We start from the raw sequence: 24978 nt of genomic DNA on the forward strand, positions 1-24978 counted from the left end.
AGATCTTTACTGTCTATTGAGTTAAAATACTGCGTAAAAAGACTCAATTTTAAATGTCAAAGTCATTATCAAAACGCCTGAAACAATGTCATAGTTTTATCAAAAAATAAACCGTGTTTATCAATATTTTACTGTGAGAATATTGCAATAACCATGCCGAAACCAAAAGTTGAAGTTCGCGATATTTCACTGGGTCTACAAATAGTTAGAAATTTTCTTTTAGGCGTGCGTATAATGTTTAATTAAATGTTACGTAATTTGGTTGGTTGTATCTTGTTATTGTTAATCGATAATTGTGTTCTTCTATTTCAGAGGAACTTTACTAAAGCTTTGCGGTTCCAGCCAATGTTGGCGGCCAGGACCCAGCCTCAACCAGAGCTTCCCGATGGAGTTACACACAAGTATTATTTATCTTTGTTTGACTTTTGTAGTATGCCTAGATTTTGGTTTCTATATAATCTATATTTATAAGCTCAAATAAAACCATTTAAAAATTAGAACATTATTACGTTAAAGTTGATTTATCTGTATGAATAAAAAGTGAAATTTTAAGTTATTCTGAAACTGACATTGAAGCAACTCAAACTTTTCAAGATTGGTTATTTAAAAAGAAATAATTTTACAGACACGCTCACAACTATTACTACACACGTGATGGCAGGAGAGAGGTGGCACCACCTCTGGACCTTACACAACAACTACTAACTGATGGTGCTGAAAGGGGGTAAGTTTTACTCTGTGTCTTGGCTAGTCAGTACCCCACATATATTTGTGTTACCTTGGGATAATGTTATCCCATGAGGCCCTTTTCCAAATAACACACATATGTAAAATTTATTATGTGAGATTCTTTCATAGGCATAATATACCTAAGAATATGAGTGGCCTACAAAATATTTTTCTATATTTCAGAGAACCTAAAACTGCATCAGTAAAAGTTCCAAGGCCCGGAAATGTTCATCTTTGGGATCGGCATTACTACAATAATTAATTCAAGAAGTCTGTGCTTACTTTAAAAATATAGATTCTATTAAATAGTCTATGTTGTTTTTCTACACTGTGTGTTAATACTAGTTACTAGACTTCATCAGTTTTGCTCACATAGGTAAAATAGTTTTTTTTTTAGTTTGATAGCTTGAACATATTTATAACAAGCTCTAGAGTGGAATAAGAAAAATTCAGCCATATTCTAGTAAAAGTCTCATCAACATCGGTCCACCTGTTACCCGGAAGAGTGCACAATGAATTTTGTTAACAGTGATGTCCCAAAATATTATGCCACATAACATTGGTTTGCCATCACTGGTATAGATAGTGAATGAAGCAAATATTAGGAAAGTAAAACATGTGCAGACTGTGGTTCTAGCATGAATATTTGCAAGAAAGTATTCTTGACATTTAGACATATTTTGTCGCAAATATTCGTGATGGACCCTTTGCATTTGTTATTTCAGAGTATTAGAGTAACTTTTTTACTGTTCAAGTGTTCAACAGAAACATGATGGTAAGAAATAAAACAAAACTTTTTCAGTACAAAACTATGTTTTTATTCAATTCAAACATTAATTAAAATTATTAATAATAGCAATAAATTACTTTTTACATTCATGACAATGGCAAATTAAATGGTTGATAGATTTTAGAAAATTTAATTTTTGTTATTTATCAGAGACAATTAACAAAAACTTTTTCTCAAAACTCTAGCTAACATTAAACTTTTTTTGCAGAATACTAGTAAAAAAAAAAATGACAAATATATAGTTATGAATTATTAACTTTTTATAAAATACACATCTATATGAAAATCTAGTAGGTTAAAAAAGCATCTAGTTTAACCTAGCTGTATAAAACGATCACACAAGAATGTTTATATTTACCTATATAATAAATGAGCTGTTGCCCGCAACTCCGTCCGCGCGGAATTAAAAAAAAAAAACAATAAGTTGCCTATGTGTTATTCCAGACTACTTGTTTACTACTGTTATTCTAGATCTGTGCCAAATTTTATCCAGATCCGTACAGCTGTTTCGAAGATACCTTCTAACAAACATCAATCCATCCATACATCTAAACTTTCGTATTTATAATATTAGTAAGATTTACTGAATAAATACAGTGATATTATTGGGATATATTATGTTAATACTATGTCATATAAAATGTTGAAAATAGTCTAGTACTTTAACTACGTAATTAATAACACACAATGTTGTTGAAATAATTTGACCCTTCCGAAGAAGATCATATCTGCAGATCTCATAAGAAATGTAACTCTTTTCATCGAATGGGGCGAATTATCTATTAGGTGGGATTGTTCTGATTTACTTAATATTTATTAAGATATAAAAAATCTACGTTACTTTTATATTAAAGCAAAATTCAAATCTTTAAACTACAATCTATTTTATTCATATTACTAGTAACTCTTCCTAGCTTTGCTAGGCAAATAGACATTATAGCCTAGCTTACTCATTATAAGTAATTATTAGTGGTTAATTTTTCAAAGTAGTTTTTGAGTCCACTTTAGTAGTTTTGTAGGTTATTCAGAAAGATTTATTTTATGTTATAAGGTAGCAAACAAGCAAGTGAGCACTTGAATAGCTTAGCATAGCGACCTCTACGTAGACATCCCCAATTGCAGGTGTGTAGCCAACCTTTAATCAATGGAGCAGGGGACATATAGGAAGAAATTATTCCCCTTTCTCCGTCAAACCCACTTCCTCATCCTATCTTATTCTTATAAGGGAAAGAGGACTAAAATTAGGCCTCTAACACACTTTATATATCATCAACATGATTTCAGAATTGCCGAAAGGAACCTCCTACTACTACAAAAGTAATTTTATATTTGAAAAAAAAAAACTAAAGCATAAGATTCTTCAAAAGTATCATTCAGTCACTTGAATCGGTACTTTCCACTGGTGTTCTAATCCTCATCGTTGAGAAATTACCAAAACTGAACCCTTTGACATGTCTCCGGGATCTGTATTTGAACCTTTGTCATTTATCTTCACCATCAACTTGCTTCCTGAACTGCATCGCATCACCATAGGCCTTCTTTACCGCTTTCCTTTCAGTCGGTTTCCTAGATTCCACCAGTTTAGCTTGATCCAAGCTCTTATCCACTCCAAGAACTTCGAGTTTGTTTGGTGGCAGCCATTGCCATGTTCGTTTCACATCGAAGAAGAGTACCAAATACAGTACAGGTTCATGAGAATGGTTTTTCTTAAGGTTTAATACATCCTGCGGTGGAACTGGTAAAGGTACACCATTATAAATGAATCCTTTTGGTATTTTAGGGTCTATTATTAGCGCAGGATACCAAGGATAACCTCTGTAAAGATCGGTGAATAAAAAAAAACATTTAAATTATGCATAAACAAGAATATATATATTGCTATTTTTGATAAAAAAAATACCTTAGATAAAGACTTTTTTATTAATTATAACTAAACTAGCTTTTACCCGCGACTCCGTCCGCGCGGAATAAAAAATAGAAAACGGGGTAAAAATTATCCTATGTCCGTTTCCTGGTTCTAAGCTACCTGCCCACCAATTTTCAGTCAAATCGATTCAGCCGTTCTTGAGTTATAAATAGTGTAACTAACACGACTTTCTTTTATATATATAGATAGATTATTAAGATATTTTATATATGTAATTATAACACGGACCTGCATTTAGCCCACACCAATTGTAACGGCTCCAAATGTGTGGTTGGCGTTGCCTTTACTGGTGTTTTAGATGTGGATGATCTTGTTCCTCGACCCTTAGAAAAATATATTAGATTTTTTTAGGATTCTTTTTATCATACGGATAAAGTAGTGCATTTAATTTTAATACAGTCGAACCAGAATAAGTGAGAGTCCAATATATCGTGATATTTTTCTTTCGAGGTTTCCGTCTAACCGGAGTTTCTCGCATATGGAGGTTGTTCCTGACATCCGACTAGACAATGATTCTCGCTTATCGAGGTTCGACTGTATTAATAGATATTTTTTTTCGATAAATTTTGCAAAAGCTGGTGCTAGAATTCACAACAATAGCCGAATGGTGGGAGTCTCTTAACCACTAGGCTATTTTTATTTATTTAAGATTTATTTTCCATTTAAAAATTCAATATAAAACAGATTATATAAACTAGTTTCTCATCTATTCTTTATGTGACTCTTTTTTGGGTAAAAGCCTCCTTCATCCTTTTTCATCTTTCTCTGTCCTTGGCCAAATGCATCCAACTTGTTCCAGCGGTCATTATATCATCTACCCATCTTATCTTTTATCTCCCCACGCTTCTTTTTCCTTTTGGACCCACCCATTTAGTAGTTTGGTAAATCCATATCTCTCCATTAGGCTATTGGAGCTTCGTAAATTCTTAGAATGTAGTAGTTTTTGTCTGTCTGTGTGTTACCTTGTGTGTGGAGGGGGCGGGGTCTGCATGTGCACGTCGTGCGCGTCTCCGCTCTCCGCCGCTGCCGCCCTCTAGTGCAGACTCCAGGGTTTCATTGTAGCTTGATCTGTATTAACACAAACATTATCAACAAATTTTTCATAATAATCCAATTTAGACAAATTGAATAAATTTAGTTGAAATTCGAAAAAAATATAAAAATTAGCGGTTAACAACATTTTCTGATATAACTTTATTACTCTTATTATACAATAATTATATCACTTTATATAATTATTTTTTACAAAATATCGAATTTAAAATTCCATTAAACAAGTACCGGGGAGACGGAGAGCAGAGCAGATATCTATCGCAAATAAAATTGACCTCTATACAATTGAAATAAGGTTCAATTTCAATATTCGTGTCTTTTATATACTTTCTTTGACCTGTAAAGTAAAATTAAACCTTATATCAATTGTAAAGGTCAATTTTACTTGCGACGCAAAATGCTCTGCTCTCCATTTCGGTGAGCAGATCCTAAAGGTTCATTTAGACATCAAGGACGTATTAGACCAGTGTTTTCCAATCTTTTTGGATCCATGTCAATGAACATGACTATTGCCTCCTTATAAATTTTGTTTAGAAATAAATTTCTCTCGAGGCCTAAATTTACAACGTTAGAGAAATAATTAAATACTACTTTTGGCTGACTAGATCAATTTCATATAACATTTTTAAACACGTAAACACATATAAATATTTTAAATGCAACGGATTTTTGTCTCTAAAACGTTTTTATGTACTTTCTAGCACTGGCTAACATTGTAAGGATGTAGCCTTAAGTTTTTAAATCTCCGAATTCCCCCCCCCCCCCCTCTATATCCAAATGTCCCCCAGGTGGGGCGTACGCTCCACTTTGGGAAACATTGTATTAGACTAATGACGTCACTAGCAGTATAGCTCTCATGTATTCCTATATTTTTGTCTTGCTCTGAAGCAACTGCTGAGCGTTGTTCGTACAATATTGACTTATGTATAAATTAACCTTTACTAGTATATATTTCGAGTGTCGGTGGCTCAGGAGTTAAGCACTTGACTTGCAATCTGCAGGTCCTGGGTTCGAATCCAGCCATGTACCAAAGTGTTTTTCGATTTTAGATTTACATATAAATTTATCCAAAATTCTTATGGTGAAGGAAAACTTCGTGATGCTGCACATATCTGAGAAGAAATTCAATGATATGTATGAAGTCAACCCACACTTGACTGTGGTTGACTATGGCCTAGTCATCTCTAACTTGGGGGAGGCTGCGAGACCCTCAGTGGTGATGTATAGTGAGCTGATGATGATATATTTATATGAATGTTACCCGTCACTGGAGGAGTACGAACAGGAACGATCATCATCATCATAATGCGTACACGAAGAACACGACTGCGACCAAGCGCTGCTGCTGCTGCTGGACCTGGACATTATGAGGTTTACTTAGCATTTCCATTGCAGAAACATGTATCAAAACATATCATCACTCTTACTATTAAATAACTGAGATTAAACTCATGACTTAAACTACGAAGAGTTGGCGATGGTATCATAAAATATGTCATCGGATGGAACAATATGGAGTCATTTATGATAGGAATTGAAATAAATATTGATGCTATATTTTTAAATTGGTTTTAACTTTAATTTTTATTGTTTTTTTATTAATTGGTTTTAATTGTATATAAATGTATCTTACGATTATTTTTTTAACTTAGACTTAACAATAATTGTGATATTAGATTTAACACTTTTGTAAGTTAAGTTAATTAAAGAATAAAGAAATAAAGATAGACCCCAGGTCCCTGGCCTAAAACATGTTAGGGGGAACGAGAGGGGCCCATTAAAAGAAATATTGATGCTATAGTGTACCTGGAGAGTGCAAAGTCGCTGTCTGATCCAACCTCCCCCGGAGGGCCGCGGTACTGCAGGAAGGAGGCGGGCACTGGAGTGGCCACGCCCCCCTCACCAACTGACCTACAAATATAGTTATTATTTTAGACTAGCGGACGCCTTTGACTTCGTCAGTACAGAAAAGCAACCTATAATATTCCCGCATACATTAGCTACCTTCTTATCAAAGTTCAAACAAATCGGTCTAGTCATTCCAAAGAATATAGGCAAAAAACAGAAAGACAGACAAAAATTTAAAAAAATCCTGTTTGGTGTAAAATACATTTCTTACACTAATGCTACTTTAAGGTAGACTATGAGTACGGTTTATCTTTTTCAGCAGACTTCAGTACTTTTTATAGTTCTTTTCCAAATATTTTGGCGGTTCAAGGGCAAATTGCGCAATGTCCATTATGACACCTAAAATTATGTTCTAAGCAGCGAGATAACATAAATATATCTGAAAACTTATAATACCTAAACAAATCATTTGATGTTTTATCCTTATCATGTTTGCGAGGTCTACCGCGACCTTTCTTTCTCGGACTGCTCTCACTGGACCTGCCCAAACTAGCTGATAATGTAGGCAGAGACGCTGAAATAAATACATCTATTAGACATATAATAATTTATATTTAACTGGGATAAATATATATATATATATATATATATATATATATATATATATATGTCAATTTAATGTCAACTCACCATCAGAACCGAAACTCTTTGGCGCTATTGTGGATGGAGTCAACATTAAAGTAGGCTTTCTTAGACCACTGCTCAACATACTAACACCTGGATAGATAAAAACGTTGATATATTCTTGCACTGTTTATCTATGTATTGGAACGAAGTTCCTTATCGCGCGTTATGAAAGGGGGCTAGACGGAAAAAATTCTTACGAAAAATTGTCACGACACTTTTTGATACATCACCATGGCAACGACGTGACAATATATAACGAAAATTCATAGAAATAAAATGTACTTCTTGTGAAGACTTAAGTTTTTTATTCATAGAATAAACATTGGTTCCTTCACTAATTAATAGAAAGGAACTTCGTTCCATCCGGGTGTCCCTTGACACCTCTCAAGTTTTTTTTTTTTAATTTGCCATTGTTATGTGTTATTTACTGTTATTATAATATGTTATCGTGTAAACCAGTGTTTCCCAAAGTGGGCGATAACTCCCCCTTGAGGGAGTTTGAAACCTATGTGGGGGCGATAAGGGGCCCAAAAATTGAAATTAATTAAATTAATGAAATTGTGGTTTTTAAGTTTTAGGGCTGAATAAAAATTAGGGGGCTCTGAAATATAATTGATTTTCAAAGGGGGCGGTAAAAGACATAAGTTTGACAATCACTAGTATAAACTAGTATGTAAAGTGAGTATATTGTCAAATTGGTTGTATACTGTAAAGATGCTATGCAGTTGTTTTTAAATAAATAAAATAAAAAAGATAAAAAATAATTCATTAAAAAATTATTATATATTAACTAACTGTTTCACGCGACTTCGTCTAAATGAAGTTAAAAAAAAAACTTTCGAAAAAAATTTAAGACCTTTACAGGATGAATTTAGGAAAACCTGAAATAAGTAGTAAATTACTTGTACTGGAAATAGTTTATGTCAATTTTCAAGTAATTCTACTGAAATAAGCTCTATTTCCACTAACCCTAGTCATCTAAGTTTCTAGTTTTTGTAATTTACTAAGCAAATATGGATCTCTGTTGTCCGAAATAAAGAATTTTGAATAACAACTCTACATAGAAACTTTTAGATTTTTAGGTAATGAAATTTGTAAAATCCTTTCTTAGTTCTTGAGTCTAAATTGCAATGTATAGCACTAGTTAGAAACTTGTGCTATACATTGCAATTTAGTTACTTTACTTTTTATGAAAAGATTCTGTTGCGGACCTTTTTGCTATTTTGATAGCTGATGTAGTTTTCTATTATTGACAATCACATTACTTTATATAGCTTCTTGACGTTTGGCTGTCGATTACCCTTGTTCTTTCTATTTCTTAATTATTTGTTATTTATTTTAAATATAGTCATTTGCAGAGTTATTGGTTTGTTCATTTCAGATTCTTTGAAAAGTAGAAAATGTTTCAATTAAAAGTCCAAACAATTTCACTTCTTACTAATATTATAAATGCTAATTTTAGATGGATGGATGGATGTTTGTTTGTTTGAAGGTATCTCCAGAACAGCTCAACGGATCTTTATGAAATTTGGCACAGATGTAGAACACAGTCTAGAAGAACACAAAGGTTACTTATTATTTTTTTTTAAATGCATGACAGAGTCGTGGGCAACAGCTAGTTGTTAGACTAGACACTTACTTGGGCTAGCATCATTTTGTTTGACTGGTGACTTGTCTGGAGTGACAAGTTTACGCTCCACGCTCTTTCTAGCCGCCATTGGAGTCTCTGAATCTGAAGTTGGTGTCTCTGTAATGAAATGAAAAAAAAAATGAAATTCTAATTACAACTTAATATTTGTCAGCTTGTTTATTTAAGGCATTATAGTCGTTATTCCAAAGTGATAAGTACCATTATCCTGTGCAGGTCTGGACACTGATTGGCTAGCTCGGCCCCGCCCCCTGCGCCCGCGCCGGCCACGCCCCCTGCCCCGCCCACGCCACCAGTTCCTGTTCACTTTGCCTGCAGCCGGAGATACTTCACGCTGAGGATAAATAAAACTAAGTAAGATGGCAAAATACAGTAAACTGTATTTTCCTATAAACTGTACTAAAGTAAACTGAGATCAAATCAAAATATGTGAGGAATATGTAGCAAAAGCAGCAGTGGAAGCCTGCTGTGCCCATATTACACGCACTTTCGATTAACGAGTGACACTTTATTTGACACATACAAAAAAATGCATGAATAAATTAAATATAACTACTAGTGTTACATAAATATTTTGATATATAATTATAACAAAAGGATAATTAAAGTATGCCAAAAATCATTTAAGGAAAGTATTTTCCATAGAAAATGTGAACAAAGTGATTGCAAATTTTTTTTACTATGTTGATTTGATTTAAAAATACTACAATTTATATCTATCTGTATATATAAAAGAAAGTCGTGTTAGTTACACTATTTATAACTCAAGATAGGTCGAACTGATTTAGCTGAAAATTGATGGGGATGTAGCTTAGAACTAGGAGACGGACATAGGAACTTTTTTTATCTTGTGTTTTTTTTTATTCCGCGTGGACAGAGTCCCGGGTAAAAGCTAGTATATTATAAGAATAGTATTTAAATTTAAAAGCTAAGGGAATAAAAGCTTTAATTATTATTTATTACCGTATTATCTTCTGACAGTCTGCGCGTGGACATGCGTCGTTCACTTCTCGCCACAGACACACCGCGCTCGCTTCTAGTATCTGAAATATAATTAAAAAATAAACCTTAAGTCTATTTAAGTTTAGATAATCTGTCTAATCTAAACTTGCAGTTAACTTACTTGACAAATGAGATTATAAATTTGAGTTATTTATGAGATTTATTCTAAATAAATCTAATAAATGATGAGTTGAATTGAAAATATCATACTTAGACATTTAATGATGAGACGCAACCATTATAAATAAAACTAGATATATTATCTAACTTGCTGTCGCCCGTGACTTCGTCCGCGCGGAATTTAAAAAAAACCACTTAATAAGTAAGCCTTAGTGTTCGTCCAGACTATATTCTACATCTGTGTCAAATTTCATCAAGATCCGTTGAGCTGCTTTGGAGATACCATCAAATAAACATCCATCCATCCAAACATTAGCGTTTATAATATTAGAAGTAAGATAATAATTTTGCAATAAAATGCTTTCCTGTTAAAATATTAAACGGTTCAACACTGGACGAGCGAATTATTTAAATCTGTTTCTCTCTTAAGAAAATGTATTTTGTAAGAGAGAGAGAAGGGGGAAAGGAAGAGAGAGAGAGAGAGAAGGGGGAGAGGAAGAGAGAGAGAAAGGGGGGAGAGTGAGAGAGACAGTCATACCTGCAGTATGTTCACTCTCACTACTAGATCTCTTCGCCCTGCTGCGTGCGCGTGCGCTGCGCTGTTTTGCGGCAGTGGAGGCTGGAGCGGGGGCGGGGGCGGGGGCGGAGACGGGCGGGGCCGGGGGCGGAGTCTCGGTGTCCCGGGGCGGGGCCTCGTCTGCGTCAGCGGCTGCGCCCTGCCCCGCCACCTCGGCCAGCCCCGCCTCGATCAGGTCGCGTCTCGCCTGACGGAAGATGGGCAGACATTGCTCCCGCATCTTTATACCCGCCCTGAGATACGTTGAATTAGTTTAAATATGTTAATACAATTAAATAAAAAAAAAAATCGTAAATTATCCAATACTAAAATAATATTCAATTTTATTACAGTTTCTGAGAATAAAAATCTTTGTCATACCTGTCATTGTCTTTGTTAAAATAGAGATAACAATGTTTTAAATTGCGATTTTGATCTCAGAAACCCACAATGATGATAGATTTTTTCAAAATAAATAAAAGTAAATATCGTAATGGCATGTAAAAAATGAATGATACATACTTATAGAAAACAGTATCCTTGTTGTTGTATGTGAGACAGTTGTCTATCATAAGGTTAAAGTCCGTCTCTACATCATCAATGGTGCGGTACGCGCCGCGCTCCAGCTTCTTGCCCATAGTACTCAGATCCATCGGTTGCTTTACTACTGTGCTGTAGTCTGGTACCTGGATATAATAACTTTGTTATTAATATCTTCACCGGCTAGAATAATTGAGTACCAAATTGTGAAAAAAAAGTGTTTCGTGTGACTAAAAAATTAAAAAAAATTATAATTCAATAATGTATAAGGTAAAAGGTCCAGCGAAAACACGATAATCTGTCTCAGTCTTGTGACGTCACGCCGTGATGTAGAGTAGAGTCGTATCTCTATATGTTGTTGTGATACTGAATTCTGTAGTATGAAAATATCAACAACAACATTGGCGTCGTCCACGATGTGACGTCACACTTTGTGATTTCTTTTTCATATCACATTACTAAAGTCAATTGTAAATACTTGTATCAATGAAGTATTTAGTTGGATTACTAAAGTATTGTCTTTTTTGGGGGAAGGAGGATGATTTTCAAAGGATACCCTGCCTTCTGGGAGAAAGACAGGGTTATGTGACTTGACTCACTAAAACACCCTCGGTGGCCATACTCAAGTGCAACCACTGAGCGTTCCAGAATCTAAAGTTTTAAGACATAATAGATTTTTTTTATATTAATATAATAAAGTAGAACTTGCAATACCAGTAAAGAATAATTTTCCTATCTTTCTCCCTAAAAAGGGCAGACAGAGTATGTACTTTTCACTTCGCCGTACACAATTTATTAATACATATAAGGAATATTTCCCTATCAAATGTACTTTTATGCTGGTTTTTGATCTATGGTGATATATTGTAGTGTCAGTTGAAGGTGCTGACCTCATTAAGATCGACTGGTTCAGTGAAGACATCGCTGGTGTCCCTCTGACGCAGCAGACGCAGCAGCTTGTGCAGCGCGGCGCGGGCCGGCCGCAGCGCGTGCATCACACACCGCTCCCACACACGAGTGTGCTCCGCCTTCAGACGCTCTCGCTTGCGCACCAGCTCGCACAGCAGTCTGACACACCCACATACATACATCATAAGGTGTCAAATGAGCGAGCACCTTAATTCGCCAAAATAGCGAATCTAACGCTGCCCATAGAAATCTTAGATCTCTGAAAGTTTGTCTTGTAACAGTTCCTAGATCGCTGGATAGATTTTGATGTCACTTCTATATTAATATATTAGACGTCATAGAATATTTATCTGCTGAAATTCCGTAATGTGTGATAAAAATCTAGACCAAATTACATCTTACTTCTTAATCTTATAAATGCGATTGTTTGGATGGATGTTTGTTTGAAGGTATCTCCAAAATGGATTAACGGATATCGATGAAATTCGGCATAGATGTAGAAGATGTCTGGAAGAACACATAGGGCTACTTATTATAATATTATTTCCTCGCGGACGAAGTCACAGGCGACAGCTAGTAATATATGAAAGGATAAAATAACTAACGACAATTATTTAGTCTCACCTAGCTCTCTCCAAATCTTGTCGTATCCTTTGCCAATATTTGAGTTGATTACACAACTCGCGCACATTCACTGTACCATCTTGTATACCTCGAGTACCTGAAATATTAACATCTTTATTACAACTAGAATTCGAACACAAGACCAAATGATTGGAAATCCTTCTTGTTAACAATGAACCTATTATGATTACACTTTAATTGATATCAATGGTAGATCCCACATTAATATTTGTTAGGTGCAAGAATGGGTCAGGTCGACCGGTGAAATACCACAACCACAAATCCAAGCGTCAAGTGGAAGGGATGAGTGTAGTTTCGGAGACCTAATTTAAATCTTCTTTCCATTTCCACCATTTTCTTACTAAAAAGGATGAGAAGGTAAAGTGGGTTAGCAGGAAGAGGGGACACATAGAAAGGGAAAATATCCTATTTCTATGCACCTTCTTCTCCCTTGATTTAAGATAGGCATCTGCAATTTCAGATGTCTAGGGGCAGCGGTCGGTTCGCCATTTTAGCGAATTCAGTTTTGATATAAAAATTAGAATATCTGCTACTACAAATTAATACAACCACATAAAAGACAGACGTCAAGTAGAAATATAAAACATTACCATGATTAGTAGCTAAACTCTGCAGCCGTCTCAACAAGGGTACTCCGTTCCTCGCGTGTCTCTTCAAGGTCCAGTATGCCAGCAACCTCTTCATGAGACTGGCGCGAGCTGCTGCAGGACCTCGGAGTAGCGCGGCCACGTCTGCCACGCGCTCCGCACGCAGAGTCGGCACCAGCACCACTGGTGCCCAGCTCCGGGCTCGGGCCAGCACACGACGAGCCTAACATCCTCACTTCATAATTAACTTGATACATTTAAATAACACTAACGCCATGATAAAGTAATTAAATCTTACTAATATTAGAAATGTGAAAGTTTAAATGGATGGATGGATGTTTTTTTTGAAGTTGTATCTCCGGAACAACTCAACGGATCATAATGAAAGTTGGAACAGATGTAGAACATAGTCTGGGAGAACACATAGGCTACTTATTAAGTTTTTTTTTTCAATTCCGAGCGAACGGGTTCGCGGTCAAAAGCTTGTATATAACTAACAATATCTACTTTTATCAATTAGTACTAAGTTTAAAGACAATGAAAAGCTATTTACCAAACGTTTGCTTTTTAAAACAGTTATTAATAGTAATAGTATAAGACCCTTTGTATACAAGGCAACTTAAATCTTCAAAACCCGGCGATTTTAGTCGTTAAACGATGACGAAATACAGGTCCCCCGCGTCGCCGATTTTTCTCTCTGTCATGTCAAGCTGTTTAACAAGATCGTCGTGTAATTTACAAGATGGCGCAGCATATTACAGTTGACTTGTAATCGCTACGCCTCTATCAGTAGAATAGACGACTGGTGTCGACGACTCGCGTCGACGATTCAACGCTGTGTACACGCGCAACGCGATTTTCGCGATGCAACAATACAATATTAGTTTCGACGTATTACGTTACTTTGTGTACGAAGGACCTGAATCTTTTCAAATATCTCCGATATACTTAACATTGTATTCTTGTAGCGACTTTAACGATGTTCTCAGCTGTTAACATATTTGAAAAACGCAATACATATCCTATCTAAGTATTTCAAAACTACCCACCTGTTTAATTTTATCCCTTCCTTTTTGTCTGATTGCGGACAAATCTGTCGATTTTGAATCACCTTCAGAATCCTGTGCACGTCTTTCCTAAAAGCAAATAAACATTTAAGAACTTATAATTTAGTTAATCTTGCTAATATCATAAATGCGAATGTTAAGTCTGGAAGAACACATAATTACTAATTAAGATTTTTTTTAATTTCGAGCGGACGGAGTCGGTGACAATAGCTAGTTTAATATATTTTTAACTAATATAGCTGTAGTTACCTGTAATATGTGCTGCGGCGTGTGCGCATCGCAGTACGCCATCTTGGCGACTTGTACCGGCTGACTGGGATCTCGTCCACTGCCTGCCGCCTCCATCTTCATATATAACCTGCACAAGAAACATAATTTGTAATATTGGGCGACATCCACTTTTTTACTGATTATGTATAGATAATAGATATAGTGATTAATATATTAAAAGTAACATTAATTAAAAAGTATAATCTCGCATATATAACATTGTACAAGTCGCTGCACCCAACAGTTGCATGTATGTTGAATGTACATAGTTGTGTATTGAAACAGACATTATTGTAACATTTTTGTAACATGTGACAGTGTAACGTGTATCATGTGACAGTGTACTATGTATCATGTGACAGTATAACATGTAACATGTGACAGTGTAACATGTATCATGTGACAGTGTAACATGTATCATGTGACAGTGTAACATGTGGCAGTGTAACATGTGACAGTGTAACATGTATCATGTGACAGTGTAACATGTATCATGTGACAGTGTAACATGTGGCAGTGTAACATGTGACAGTGTAACATGTATCATGTGACAGTGTAACATGTAACACATGTCTCACCCCGCCTGCTGCGCGCATGTGACGTGAAAGGCGGAGTAGCAGTTGCTCTTGTGGCACTGTATGCAGGCGCCGGCGCCGCGCTGTTTGCACACCATGCACTGCAACTTCCACCGCGCTGCGGGGATCATCTCTATTGAATCTGTAATTATATCAAATTAAAAAACTTCTCCAATCTAACATCACTGAAACGGTATTAAATTATTTTCTCTTATTTATCAACTGGAGTTCTTACCAATAGGCTCTAAGAAGACTGTGTTAGCGAATCTCACTTCAGGTATCCAGAGAGCGCATACGACGTGCGCCCACGTGCCTTGATCTGTTTGTTTGAATGCACCTGAAACAAAATAGTGAACTGTTAATGTTATCTACAAGTTTATGAAGTTACTAGCTATCGCCCGCGACTCTGTCAATCAAATACTGACCTATGTGTTCTTAGAGACTATGTTTTACCTCTATAATAAATTTAATCTAGATCTGTTACGTCATTCTGGAGATACCTTCTAACAAACATCCATACATCTATGTAAACATTCGCATTTATAATATTAGTAAACCAGTAAACTTGGCAAAAAGTATTGTATTTGGTGTTGATAACAGTTCGTATTTAACATAATTAAAATTACATTATTCCAGCACAGTAGAACAGTAGAGCTCAAAAGTAATACTGGCATACAACTGGCTTAATCTAAGCACTAACAGGCGATAGTAAGCCAAAATAGTCCATGCTATAGAGCTACTGTCCTACTGTACTGGAATAATGTAAACCGAGTATATGGTTTAAGAAAAGTCTGCCTATAAATACACACCTCCAGTATTGGGACATAGAACACAGTTAACAAGCCTGGATGGAGACTGTAGACACCTCCGGCACAGCCACTGGCCCTCTGGTATATATGGTACCTGTACATTAAGTGAAAAATTAAATCATACTACAACTACTTCTTGGTTACTGTAAAACACTCACAACTTCAGATTTTTTTAAAGGTTCTAGTCAAAGGCTACCTGTACCAAGTGACCATAGTCTATAGACATGATATAGAAAAACTTGTAAGTTTAAGAAGTTTTCAGATATTTTGGCGGCTCTTAACTTTGCATGCACACAATTTTAAGTCTAGTGGGATGTGGAGGGAGGGCACTGTAGAGCGAGCCGACGGCCTTGGACCGCCAAAATATTAGACAAGAGCTATAGCAGTGGAGATACAAAAAGGATAATTTTTATTTATACTTTCTTATACATTCATCTTTCCAACTGACAATCAATCCATCTAATCATGGTCAAGCGCTAACTTTTTCAATATAAAATAAAATAGTGAACAGAAATTGAATAAACCTTACCCCATAGCAATCCTGATGCACAGCAAGATTGCACATATCACAGAACAGTATAACATTTGTATTCTGACACTCTCCATCCATACAAATGCAGCACACTGCATCCTCATCCACTGTGGCTGCGGTCTGCTGGCCGCTTTGTGTCGCCTGTTGGTTTAATAAAAAAATATGCTGATGTGACTCTCATTAAACTAGCACACAACCATGAAAGCTAAGTGCAAATTAAGCTAATTTTAATTTTTTTAGCATATGTTTCACATGAAAATGGAAACCAAATCTGGTTCTAAGATAGATTAAAATTTAACATCACATCTACCTGTTAAATTTTTTTCTGGAACAAATTAAATTTCAGAAGACATTAATCAACATACCTGAAAATATGATTCCTTCTCAAGTCTATCCATAAGCAGTTCCAAAGTGTCAACAGAGACTGGTGGGAGTCCTTGTTTAGCTCTGCTCTTGTTGATAAGAGCCAACCAGGCTGTATCCTCTTCATCCACATCATATTCAACTTCTCCATCCAATTCTTCAGCTGATTTCTCAATGAATCGGATATAGGCATTTGGTCTGGGTTGAGCATCACACACTCTCTCATTGTAATCTGGTATTAACTGCAAGTATTATATGTATAAATAAGGAACCTTGTTTTTGTTGAAATTAAAGAAACAATTTGCTACATATTTGGTAAAAAAAGAATATTTATTTGATTAGTAAAATATGACACAATTTAAACTTACGCGAAAACTAGCCTCAGGAAGTTTAACTTGAGGTTCCGGAGGTGGTTCTACGACTGGAAGTGGCTTTTCCAGCTCCGCATTCTTCTTTTCCCATTCCTCTAAAGAAATAATTGGCAATGGTTGATCTATCGGTATTCGACTTATTTTCCCGTCGATTTCAAACTGCACAACTTTCTGAGCCTCAGCAAAAGTTAAAGCCTCTTTCGGTGGGCTCTGAAGAGCTATATCTCCAGTGGGCACCGCAGCTCTGGTTCTGCCTTTTTTCCGACATATATTACGAACTACGGTAGGTGTTGCCGGTGTAGGATTGTCATGGTCGTAATTAACAAGATGGTATTGCAATCCACACAGGCTTTTATAAACTTTATCACACTTTTCCAGTGGACACTGGTAGGGCGGTGGCCTGTTTTGCCGCAACTTCTTACAAAACTCCAAAACATCAAAATCCAATCCCATTTTGTTGATTTAGCAATCCATTTGAGGTACTGCAGATTAAAATTGTAGTATTTGCTGTCGTACGGATTTTACTTTTTCATAACTTCAAAACTTTGAAATAAAACGCAATTTGAGAAAAGTGAAAGGCTGGCAAAAAGTAACACAAATCGATGTTGATTTTATGCACAAATTTTTATAAAATGTTTTGATTGACAGCTAATGCAAAGAGCAAATAAATCCGATTCCGAAATAGGAAAATGGGCCACCAAAGAGTGTGTAATGTTTAAATTTGTTTGCAAATTATTTTTTGTATATTTTTTGTTATTAAATCATTTATATTTAACAGCCAAATCATCCAATTTTTTATTAAATGATATCATACACTACATATTGCCACTACTTGTTAATGCTGAATTACATTTTTCCAGAAAATTCGCGTTGTTTCCAATGTTGTACAACATCTGTTACTTTTACTCTACTGTATTGCATTTTGGAAGTGTCAATTCAATTGGTGTCATTGTTATTTTGTAATTTGTTATTGTTTGCGAATTTTTCGTGGTTTTCGTGAGGGAAATAAAAGGAGAGTGCCTATTAATAATTTCGCAAAAATAAGTTAATCGACTTATAGATAAAATGGATATTTATAGATATCCCCCGTATCAATACGGACAATCAGATGAACTTTCCAAACAAATGTTTGCCCAACAAGCTCTGTCTTCCGGTCTTCCTTATCAGCGTCCAGGAACAAGTCAAGAGCCACATTCCATGCCTATCCCGTCTGGTGCTCCTTGGAATATACAAGGCGTTTCTTGGGGTTTGCCTTCGCCACCTCAATTAGTTCAGTTCACGGGACAACCACCATTAGAACCAAAGCCTTCACACACAGTTCTGCACTGTAAAAGAAAAAGTTTGGATGTCGAACCGGTCATGTAAGTAGATTTTTATATTATAAACACAGTAAAAATCTAGGTTAAACGCATTGAAATAAAATTATCTCAGAAGTGATTACAACACAACCATAACTTGGGTTTTATATCTTCTAGAAAGAGCGTTTTGCGATCCCCTGTAAATTGTGACAGTTTTTTAAATTTATGAGTTATAATGTAAATTTGATTTTTTTTAGTCCAGCCAAACAGTTAATAACGGAAGAGAAAATGGCAGCACATTTAAGTGGTCTCCATATATCTTCAGACTACACAGCTCATTCTTTGGCGACATCGACGGATGAAAATATGGATCTTGGCATGGATACCGCAACGGCTCTCAGTGAAAAACTTAAAGGCCACAAAATTGTTTTATCCGAAGAGCTTAAAAAGTTACAAGAAGAACCTTTAATACCTGCTACTCTTATAGAAAGGTATAATTTACTTATATAATAATAATAATAAATACTTTGTGTCAACCCTTGCTTTCAATAAAGTTAGCGCAAGATTATCTTTGAGCAACAATGGGTGGACGTATGTCTGTAATTAGGTGTCTCCAGAACAGCTAAATGTATCTCACTGAAATTTGGCATAGATGTAGAACATAGTCTGGAAGAACACATAGCCTACTATTTTTTTTTTTACCTTTGTGCGGATGGAAACGCAAGCGACAGCCAGTTTTGCTATAATTTATTTTTGCTTTATGGCAACTATTAACTGGCATCTACAGTGCCCAGTGCCCAGCCTCTTTTATCACTTCTGCATTCACTCATCCAATCTATTATCTTTTTCTATCTCTCAAAGTATTATCTTTTATTTATCAAAATCACTAAACCAATTTCAACTTCCACATCTCACAATATTAAAATTGAGAATTTTTCACTAACATTGTACTTCACTGTGTTTTGTTTTGTACATGATTGTATTTTAAACATCATCATAATCAGGGAGATGCCCTGGCCTTATCACATGTTATGGGGTTGACACACAAGGTTTAATAAACCTGAAAGTTAACTTTTAGTATTTTAAATTAAAACAATTGTTGCTTCTTTTACAGACTAGAAAAACCACACATGTCACTAGTTGTGTGGAAACCTCGAGATAATATTTTAGAAAAGATAAAAGAAGTAGAAGAAAAGCCACATGAAGAAGAGAAGAAAAGACCAGGTGTGCTTGTAAGTGAAATATCACCTATGGAAATGGAGATGTCATGAACAGTTTGTGAATATTAAGGCCATGTTCACACCAAATGTATTAACAACTGTTACTCTTTTGGAATATCTTTGCGGCCTTAGGTCATTTGCGTACCACGCAGTGTCCTTCCCACTATGCCCTGCTACACCTCAAATTCATATGAGGTTTGTCTGAATTTAAGAGCAGCCAAGATGTATGAAACATTTTTACTGATTTTGTATAAGTCGCCTTCACATAAACAGTTACCCAGAGGTATAGGTAGAGACAATTAACTTAGATTTTGAGCATTAGCAGCATCACAGGCTCACTGAAAGTCCCAGTGTGATGTGGGATAACACTGCATTTGTTGGTTTGGGATTTGATAATATTAAGTTTTAACTGTTTAACTGTCTGTGTCTCAGCTGTGCGCTGCAAAGTGCGTCTCGCTCCGCGTTTCTTCGCCCCACTGCACCTAATATAGTATTCTGCACAACAACTCATGCATGATCCGAGTCGCCGACATGTATGAATACGAAAATATCCATAATTACCGCTATAATGGTTACAATTTATGGTAAAGTTATAGTGTGAAGTAAACATTATGTTGTTGACAATATATTTGGTGTGAGCATTGTCTCTTTGTTGTAGATTTAGTTAATTAATTTTTAAGTTATTTTTTTGTATTTGCGATCCCTTGTTAACAATAATACTTTCGTTTTAGAATTTGGTAAGTTTTGATTGTACCTTGATAGTTTAGTGTTGTTTATAATAATATTAAATTTAAATTGATCTTAAGTAATCCAGTTTCAAAACTTTGCTCATAAAATATTTTTGTTTGCATTTGCAGTTGAAATTTGTGTGCAAAATACAGTCACATTAAATATGTCAAATATTAAAGAAAATTATATGATTTTTTTTTAATTTAACGCATCTCATGTTTAAAAAAAAGCGTATTTTTATTTGAGTAATTTTATCATACTATAAAGTATAATTATAGGATTACTATGATATGTGCATCTTAGATTTAAAAAAAAATTGCCAAATGATCTTAAATAAAAATAATCTGAATTAGATTTTATTGTGCGTCTCCTCCTTCGTCGATTGAGGGTAGGCAACGCATCTGCAAATGCGAATGTGTATGGGCAGCGGTCGCTTCGCCATTTCGGCGAATTCATGTGGCCACTTACTCATTGGAGACCTTGTAATTAAAAAAAAAAGATTTCGTACTAAATTGTTTGTGATTGAAAGTGGTTTTATAATATTCTCACTGCCATTAAAAATCCATTAAAAACCAACTAGTATTAATTCCACACATTTAATATGTTAAGTGATTTGCAATTTGATTGTAGGTTTTGATTGCCTTAAAACTTGTATACATATTGTCATCCATTATCATACAATATGTATGAATCTAAGTGTCACAGCAGTCGAATTCTACTGTATATATTATACATACTTGTCATGAAAAGTAAATAAGAACATTATATATCATTTATAAATTGTATCATTTATATCATTAAATATTTTGTACCGCATCACGTGTTTTTATTTATTACTATTTTTTTTTTATGTTTTTCGGTGCTAAATCACAAAAATATCTAATATTTGATTTGGCAAGTCAGGATATTAATCCATTCAATTAATAGGAGCTATTAATCGGAGCTAAATTTTTATTCTTAAGAATAAAAATAAAAATTGAGCAACACTTTATGGTGTTTATGTGGAATTGTTTCGCTTGGCACAAGACCGGCAAAAGTTCACTGAGCTGACGGCCAACCTCCATTAATAGAGAGGCACCTAGAGAGAGAGAGATGTGGAACTTATGATGATTAGGATTAATTAAATTACAACAACATCATCATCATCGGCTTATTATACATCCTCACTGAGGGGCTCAGAGCTTACCATAAGTTAGAGGTGACTAGACCATAAGTAATGCTGGCCCAGTGCGGGTTCATTGACTTCACATACATTTCATTTCTTCGCATCATGATGTTTTCCTTCACAGTAAGAACGGCGGATAAATGTACATAAGTAAATTGAAAAACATTAGTACATGGCGGGATTCGAATCTAGGATCTGCAGATTACAAGTCAAGTGCTCTAAGCCATCGACCCTTGAAATAACATACATGGTTAATAATAAAAACGTTAATTTCAAATTGATTCTTTATTTAATATTCGTACACTTCAACAATAAATATTAACAACATGAGAATTCAAGTCCAATCTTATTTTAAACAATACTGATTGAGTTGTTGGTCCCTACTCCATACAAAAATGATCATACAACTATATTGTGACAAATATGTTTTTTTTATTTAAAAAATAAAATAATCCAATTTCAAGAGAGTAGATCAGCCGAAGCTATTTGTAGGAATAAAAAGAAATTTTAATCCACGCTTGGTTCTTAATACAAAATTTATTGCAACCCAATAAATATCAACTAAATAAATGTTTATAAACCTCTAATTTTATATAATTTACTACATAATCATAATCAGATCAGAATTATAATAATCTTTATGAACTTTCTCACAATATCACATTATTGAATCAAAGTAAAAATGCTGCCATTTTAAATTATTTCCGTATACAGGTATCCTTAAAAATGAATTGTTTTAAATACTTGATATCAAGATACAAAATAAAAATAATTGATTTGTATAGATTTCATTTTCTAAATTGTACAATATTCTTTGAACACTAAAATTAAATTAAAATATTAATATAAATATGTCTAAGTTACAAACTAACATTCTAATTAATTTTTAGTTAATTCTTCTATTACTTAATGTGTATATTTACTTACTTACTTTTTAAATATCTTGTTGGTTAAAGGTAGTCTGCGTACTGTGCAGTGCCTGCCTCTCGCATCATTTTGTTAAACCTGTGCTTTTTGCAGGGCAACACAATGTATGAAAATCCTCTATACCATTATTCTACCTACATGTATACAATTTTAATATCTTTTAAACTTCTATTTGTTGATATTGTCAATTGTAATATTTATCAATATTTTAAATAAAAGATATTACAATAAAAATTTTATTCAAGTCGTTGCAGTTGTTAGATGTGTTACTGTCATTTTCCACTGCCCAAACACTTGTATGAAATATATTCTAGATTGTATTTTGAAAGATAATGAGAGTATGTTTTTCAACAGTGGAAATTCACGGTAACATTGAACATTGTTAAAATGGAATGTCAACAGTAAAAATAATAATAAAACAAGAATAAATATAATACGAATCAATGCAGTATATCGATGTAATATAAATCCAACTATAAAAGTATACTCTGGTTTTGAATGAGCCAATTTTGTTGTAAAAGTGAGTACACTGAGTAAGTAAATTTTAATAGATCTAGATTTAATATTTAATGTTGATATGAATTAAAATCAATACCTAATCATTTAGCATAATCTCTAAAAGATTAAAATGATAAGTATAAATTAATATGTTTTTTTTACATTACAAGGAGGCAAACGAGCAAGCGGCCACTTTCTCAATTGCAGATGCGTTGCCTACCCCCAATTGACGAAGGAGGAGACGCACAAAAAGAGAATATTTAACCTTCCTGTGCATCTCCTCCTCCATCAAATCCACCTCCCCTTCTCATCTCAAAATTAGGCCCTAAATAACTAAATAAGTTTTCTATTCATGGGTTTGCACTGTCCATCACTTGTATACATGTAACATCAAATTGCTACATTTCTATATTGTAATTTTATATAGTATTTATTCGTATAACGGTTTAATTAAACTCTAGTTAAAAATGTACAAATTTGATATTTCATAAATATCGAACACTTTCCGTCAACTTTTAATGACAGTGACAGTTCATTCATAGATTAAAAATGAGACAGGTTTGTCTATGGTCCACAGATCTCTTTTCAATCGAAGAATGATCGAGTCGAATCGTTTTGTACATCAATGTATCGACGACAATCGTTAGAACATATTAACTTTAACGGTGGCAGTGTCGAGTTCCCGCTTCATAGTCTCGAGCTGCTCAATGTCCTGTACGGAAGTCTCGCACTTCTGTACCACCAACGAGTGGTAGAAGTGAATCGCAAATGCAACGAATACTATTAAAACTGTAAATTAAAAAAAATCGATTTGAAAAGAAGACAAAGTGAGCAAAAATGCGGGGTAATGTTATATTAATCAAGTAATGTTCAAATAAAATGTTATGGGCCAAATTCGAGTTCATATTATGAGCGAAGGGGAATATTTTGAATTTATTTTACAGATCTCATAAAGGAGAACATGATGACCATCATTATAACAGTACCTGGTATCACGATGACGGTGGCTGCGGTCGCAGCTGCGAACGAGTAGTCCCAGAACTTCACCCAGCATAGAATTGCTATCTCCACCAGGAATAGGAACAAACCTGGAGGAGTTCACACTGATTAATAAACAAGTATAGTGTTATTACACGATATAGTAAGATGTATATGATATTCGGTACAGTCTTTAGTCTTTCTCGTGTTGATATCAAAATTATTTTAGTAATAACAAGTTCTTTTGTTTATATTTTTGTCATATGATTGAAGATATGAATAATAAAGTATAAGAACTGTGGACAACAAGAAGTGTGGACAAAGTGATTGTTACTATAGTCGATTATATTTAGGTGCAACCTTTATCTATTAAGTTCAACTAATGACCTCTAAACGGACTGGCGATGGTGCATATTTTATTTTCGATATTTTGGCTTTGATGGTTTTGCTCGGTTTATAGCGGTGGTATGAATTCGATCTAATAAAATAGATAGAATTAACTCTCACGTAATGTCAAAAGGCGCGTTTAAATCGGAACGAAGCAAACGTTGTCATTTTCAAGCAATCGCCTATTCCTATTGGTTAAATGCTGTATACTAATACAAATTAAAAGCAAGTAAAACTACATAGCATACCTAAAACAGTACTAAACGCCCAAGCTAGCTCTATAAATCCCCGCATACGTTCATGCGGCGAATCTCTGAGTGCGCGCGTCGGTCCCCCCGGTGTTTCCATCTTGCTGACCGCATCAATGTTCGGCAGAAGATAGGTAGAGATCATCAGAGCAAATATATGCACCGCCACTAACACCGTCGTGCACACAGCGAACATAACGAATAGCCATTCGGGTACGTTCGTAGGCTCGTTGATCTGTAACTCCACCATAGCTACCATTGCGAAACCTGCAATACCAAATTAATGATTCTGAGTTCACAGTTAGTTTTATTTGTAAGTGAAAACTTCTATTGATTAATTTAAAAATGTAGTTTTGCAAAACAAATTCGACATTACAAATAAAATTTTAACTTTTCGCTATTTGTACTATGTTTACTCAAGTAAGTACTTCAACAAACCAATTTTAACTTATTTAATTGTACGTAATAATTGATTTGAAAAATTCACAATTTCACACACG

The 24978-nt window shown here is 34.7% G+C and overlaps 4 protein-coding genes across 8 annotated transcripts in view; 2 read left to right on the forward strand and 2 right to left on the reverse strand.

Annotated features, from left to right (window-relative positions):
* The first annotated feature begins 47 nt into the window (after positions 1-47).
* LOC106713656 (NADH dehydrogenase [ubiquinone] 1 alpha subcomplex subunit 7) lies at positions 48-1040 on the forward strand. The gene is made up of 4 exons (XM_014506500.2): positions 48-225; positions 313-401; positions 626-724; positions 913-1040. Exons 1-4 carry the CDS (start codon positions 154-156, stop codon positions 989-991), a joined length of 339 nt encoding a protein of 112 aa, XP_014361986.2. The 5' UTR covers positions 48-153; the 3' UTR covers positions 992-1040.
* A 731-nt stretch (positions 1041-1771) lies between these two features.
* Positions 1772-17637, reverse strand: LOC106707320 (bromodomain-containing protein 1). Its single transcript, XM_045683060.1, has 24 exons — positions 17026-17637; positions 16660-16899; positions 16292-16435; positions 15763-15856; positions 15189-15290; positions 14957-15095; positions 14358-14466; positions 14091-14177; positions 13045-13264; positions 12434-12530; positions 11791-11968; positions 10883-11046; positions 10471-10614; positions 10343-10398; positions 9646-9725; positions 8884-9016; positions 8674-8781; positions 7038-7124; positions 6804-6921; positions 6306-6410; positions 5761-5856; positions 4409-4514; positions 3675-3769; positions 1772-3334 (listed from the first exon to the last, which is right to left on the reverse strand). Exons 1-24 carry the CDS (start codon positions 17479-17481, stop codon positions 3001-3003), a joined length of 3492 nt encoding a protein of 1163 aa, XP_045539016.1. The 5' UTR covers positions 17482-17637; the 3' UTR covers positions 1772-3000.
* A 317-nt stretch (positions 17638-17954) lies between these two features.
* LOC106709122 lies at positions 17955-19710 on the forward strand. Its single transcript, XM_014500825.2, has 3 exons — positions 17955-18389; positions 18584-18817; positions 19441-19710. The coding sequence occupies exons 1-3, from the start codon at positions 18094-18096 to the stop codon at positions 19595-19597; spliced, it is 687 nt and encodes a 228-aa protein (XP_014356311.2). The 5' UTR covers positions 17955-18093; the 3' UTR covers positions 19598-19710.
* Positions 19711-23140: 3430 nt separating this feature from the next.
* The window catches only part of LOC106709126 (calcium release-activated calcium channel protein 1), a 35028-nt gene continuing 33190 nt past the window's right edge, over positions 23141-24978 (reverse strand). For all 5 annotated transcript variants that reach the window (XM_014500832.2, XM_014500833.2, XM_014500831.2 and 2 more), the window contains 3 exons: positions 24479-24745; positions 23852-23953; positions 23141-23654 (listed from right to left, as the gene is read on the reverse strand). In XM_014500832.2, coding sequence (XP_014356318.1) covers positions 23509-23654; positions 23852-23953; positions 24479-24745 — 515 coding nt within the window. In that variant the 3' untranslated portion in view covers positions 23141-23508. The remainder of the gene's footprint in view (positions 23655-23851; positions 23954-24478; positions 24746-24978) is intronic.

This window comes from Papilio machaon, chromosome 21, assembly GCF_912999745.1.
Source record: "Papilio machaon chromosome 21, ilPapMach1.1, whole genome shotgun sequence".
NCBI classification, from domain to species: Eukaryota; Metazoa; Arthropoda; class Insecta; order Lepidoptera; family Papilionidae; genus Papilio; species Papilio machaon.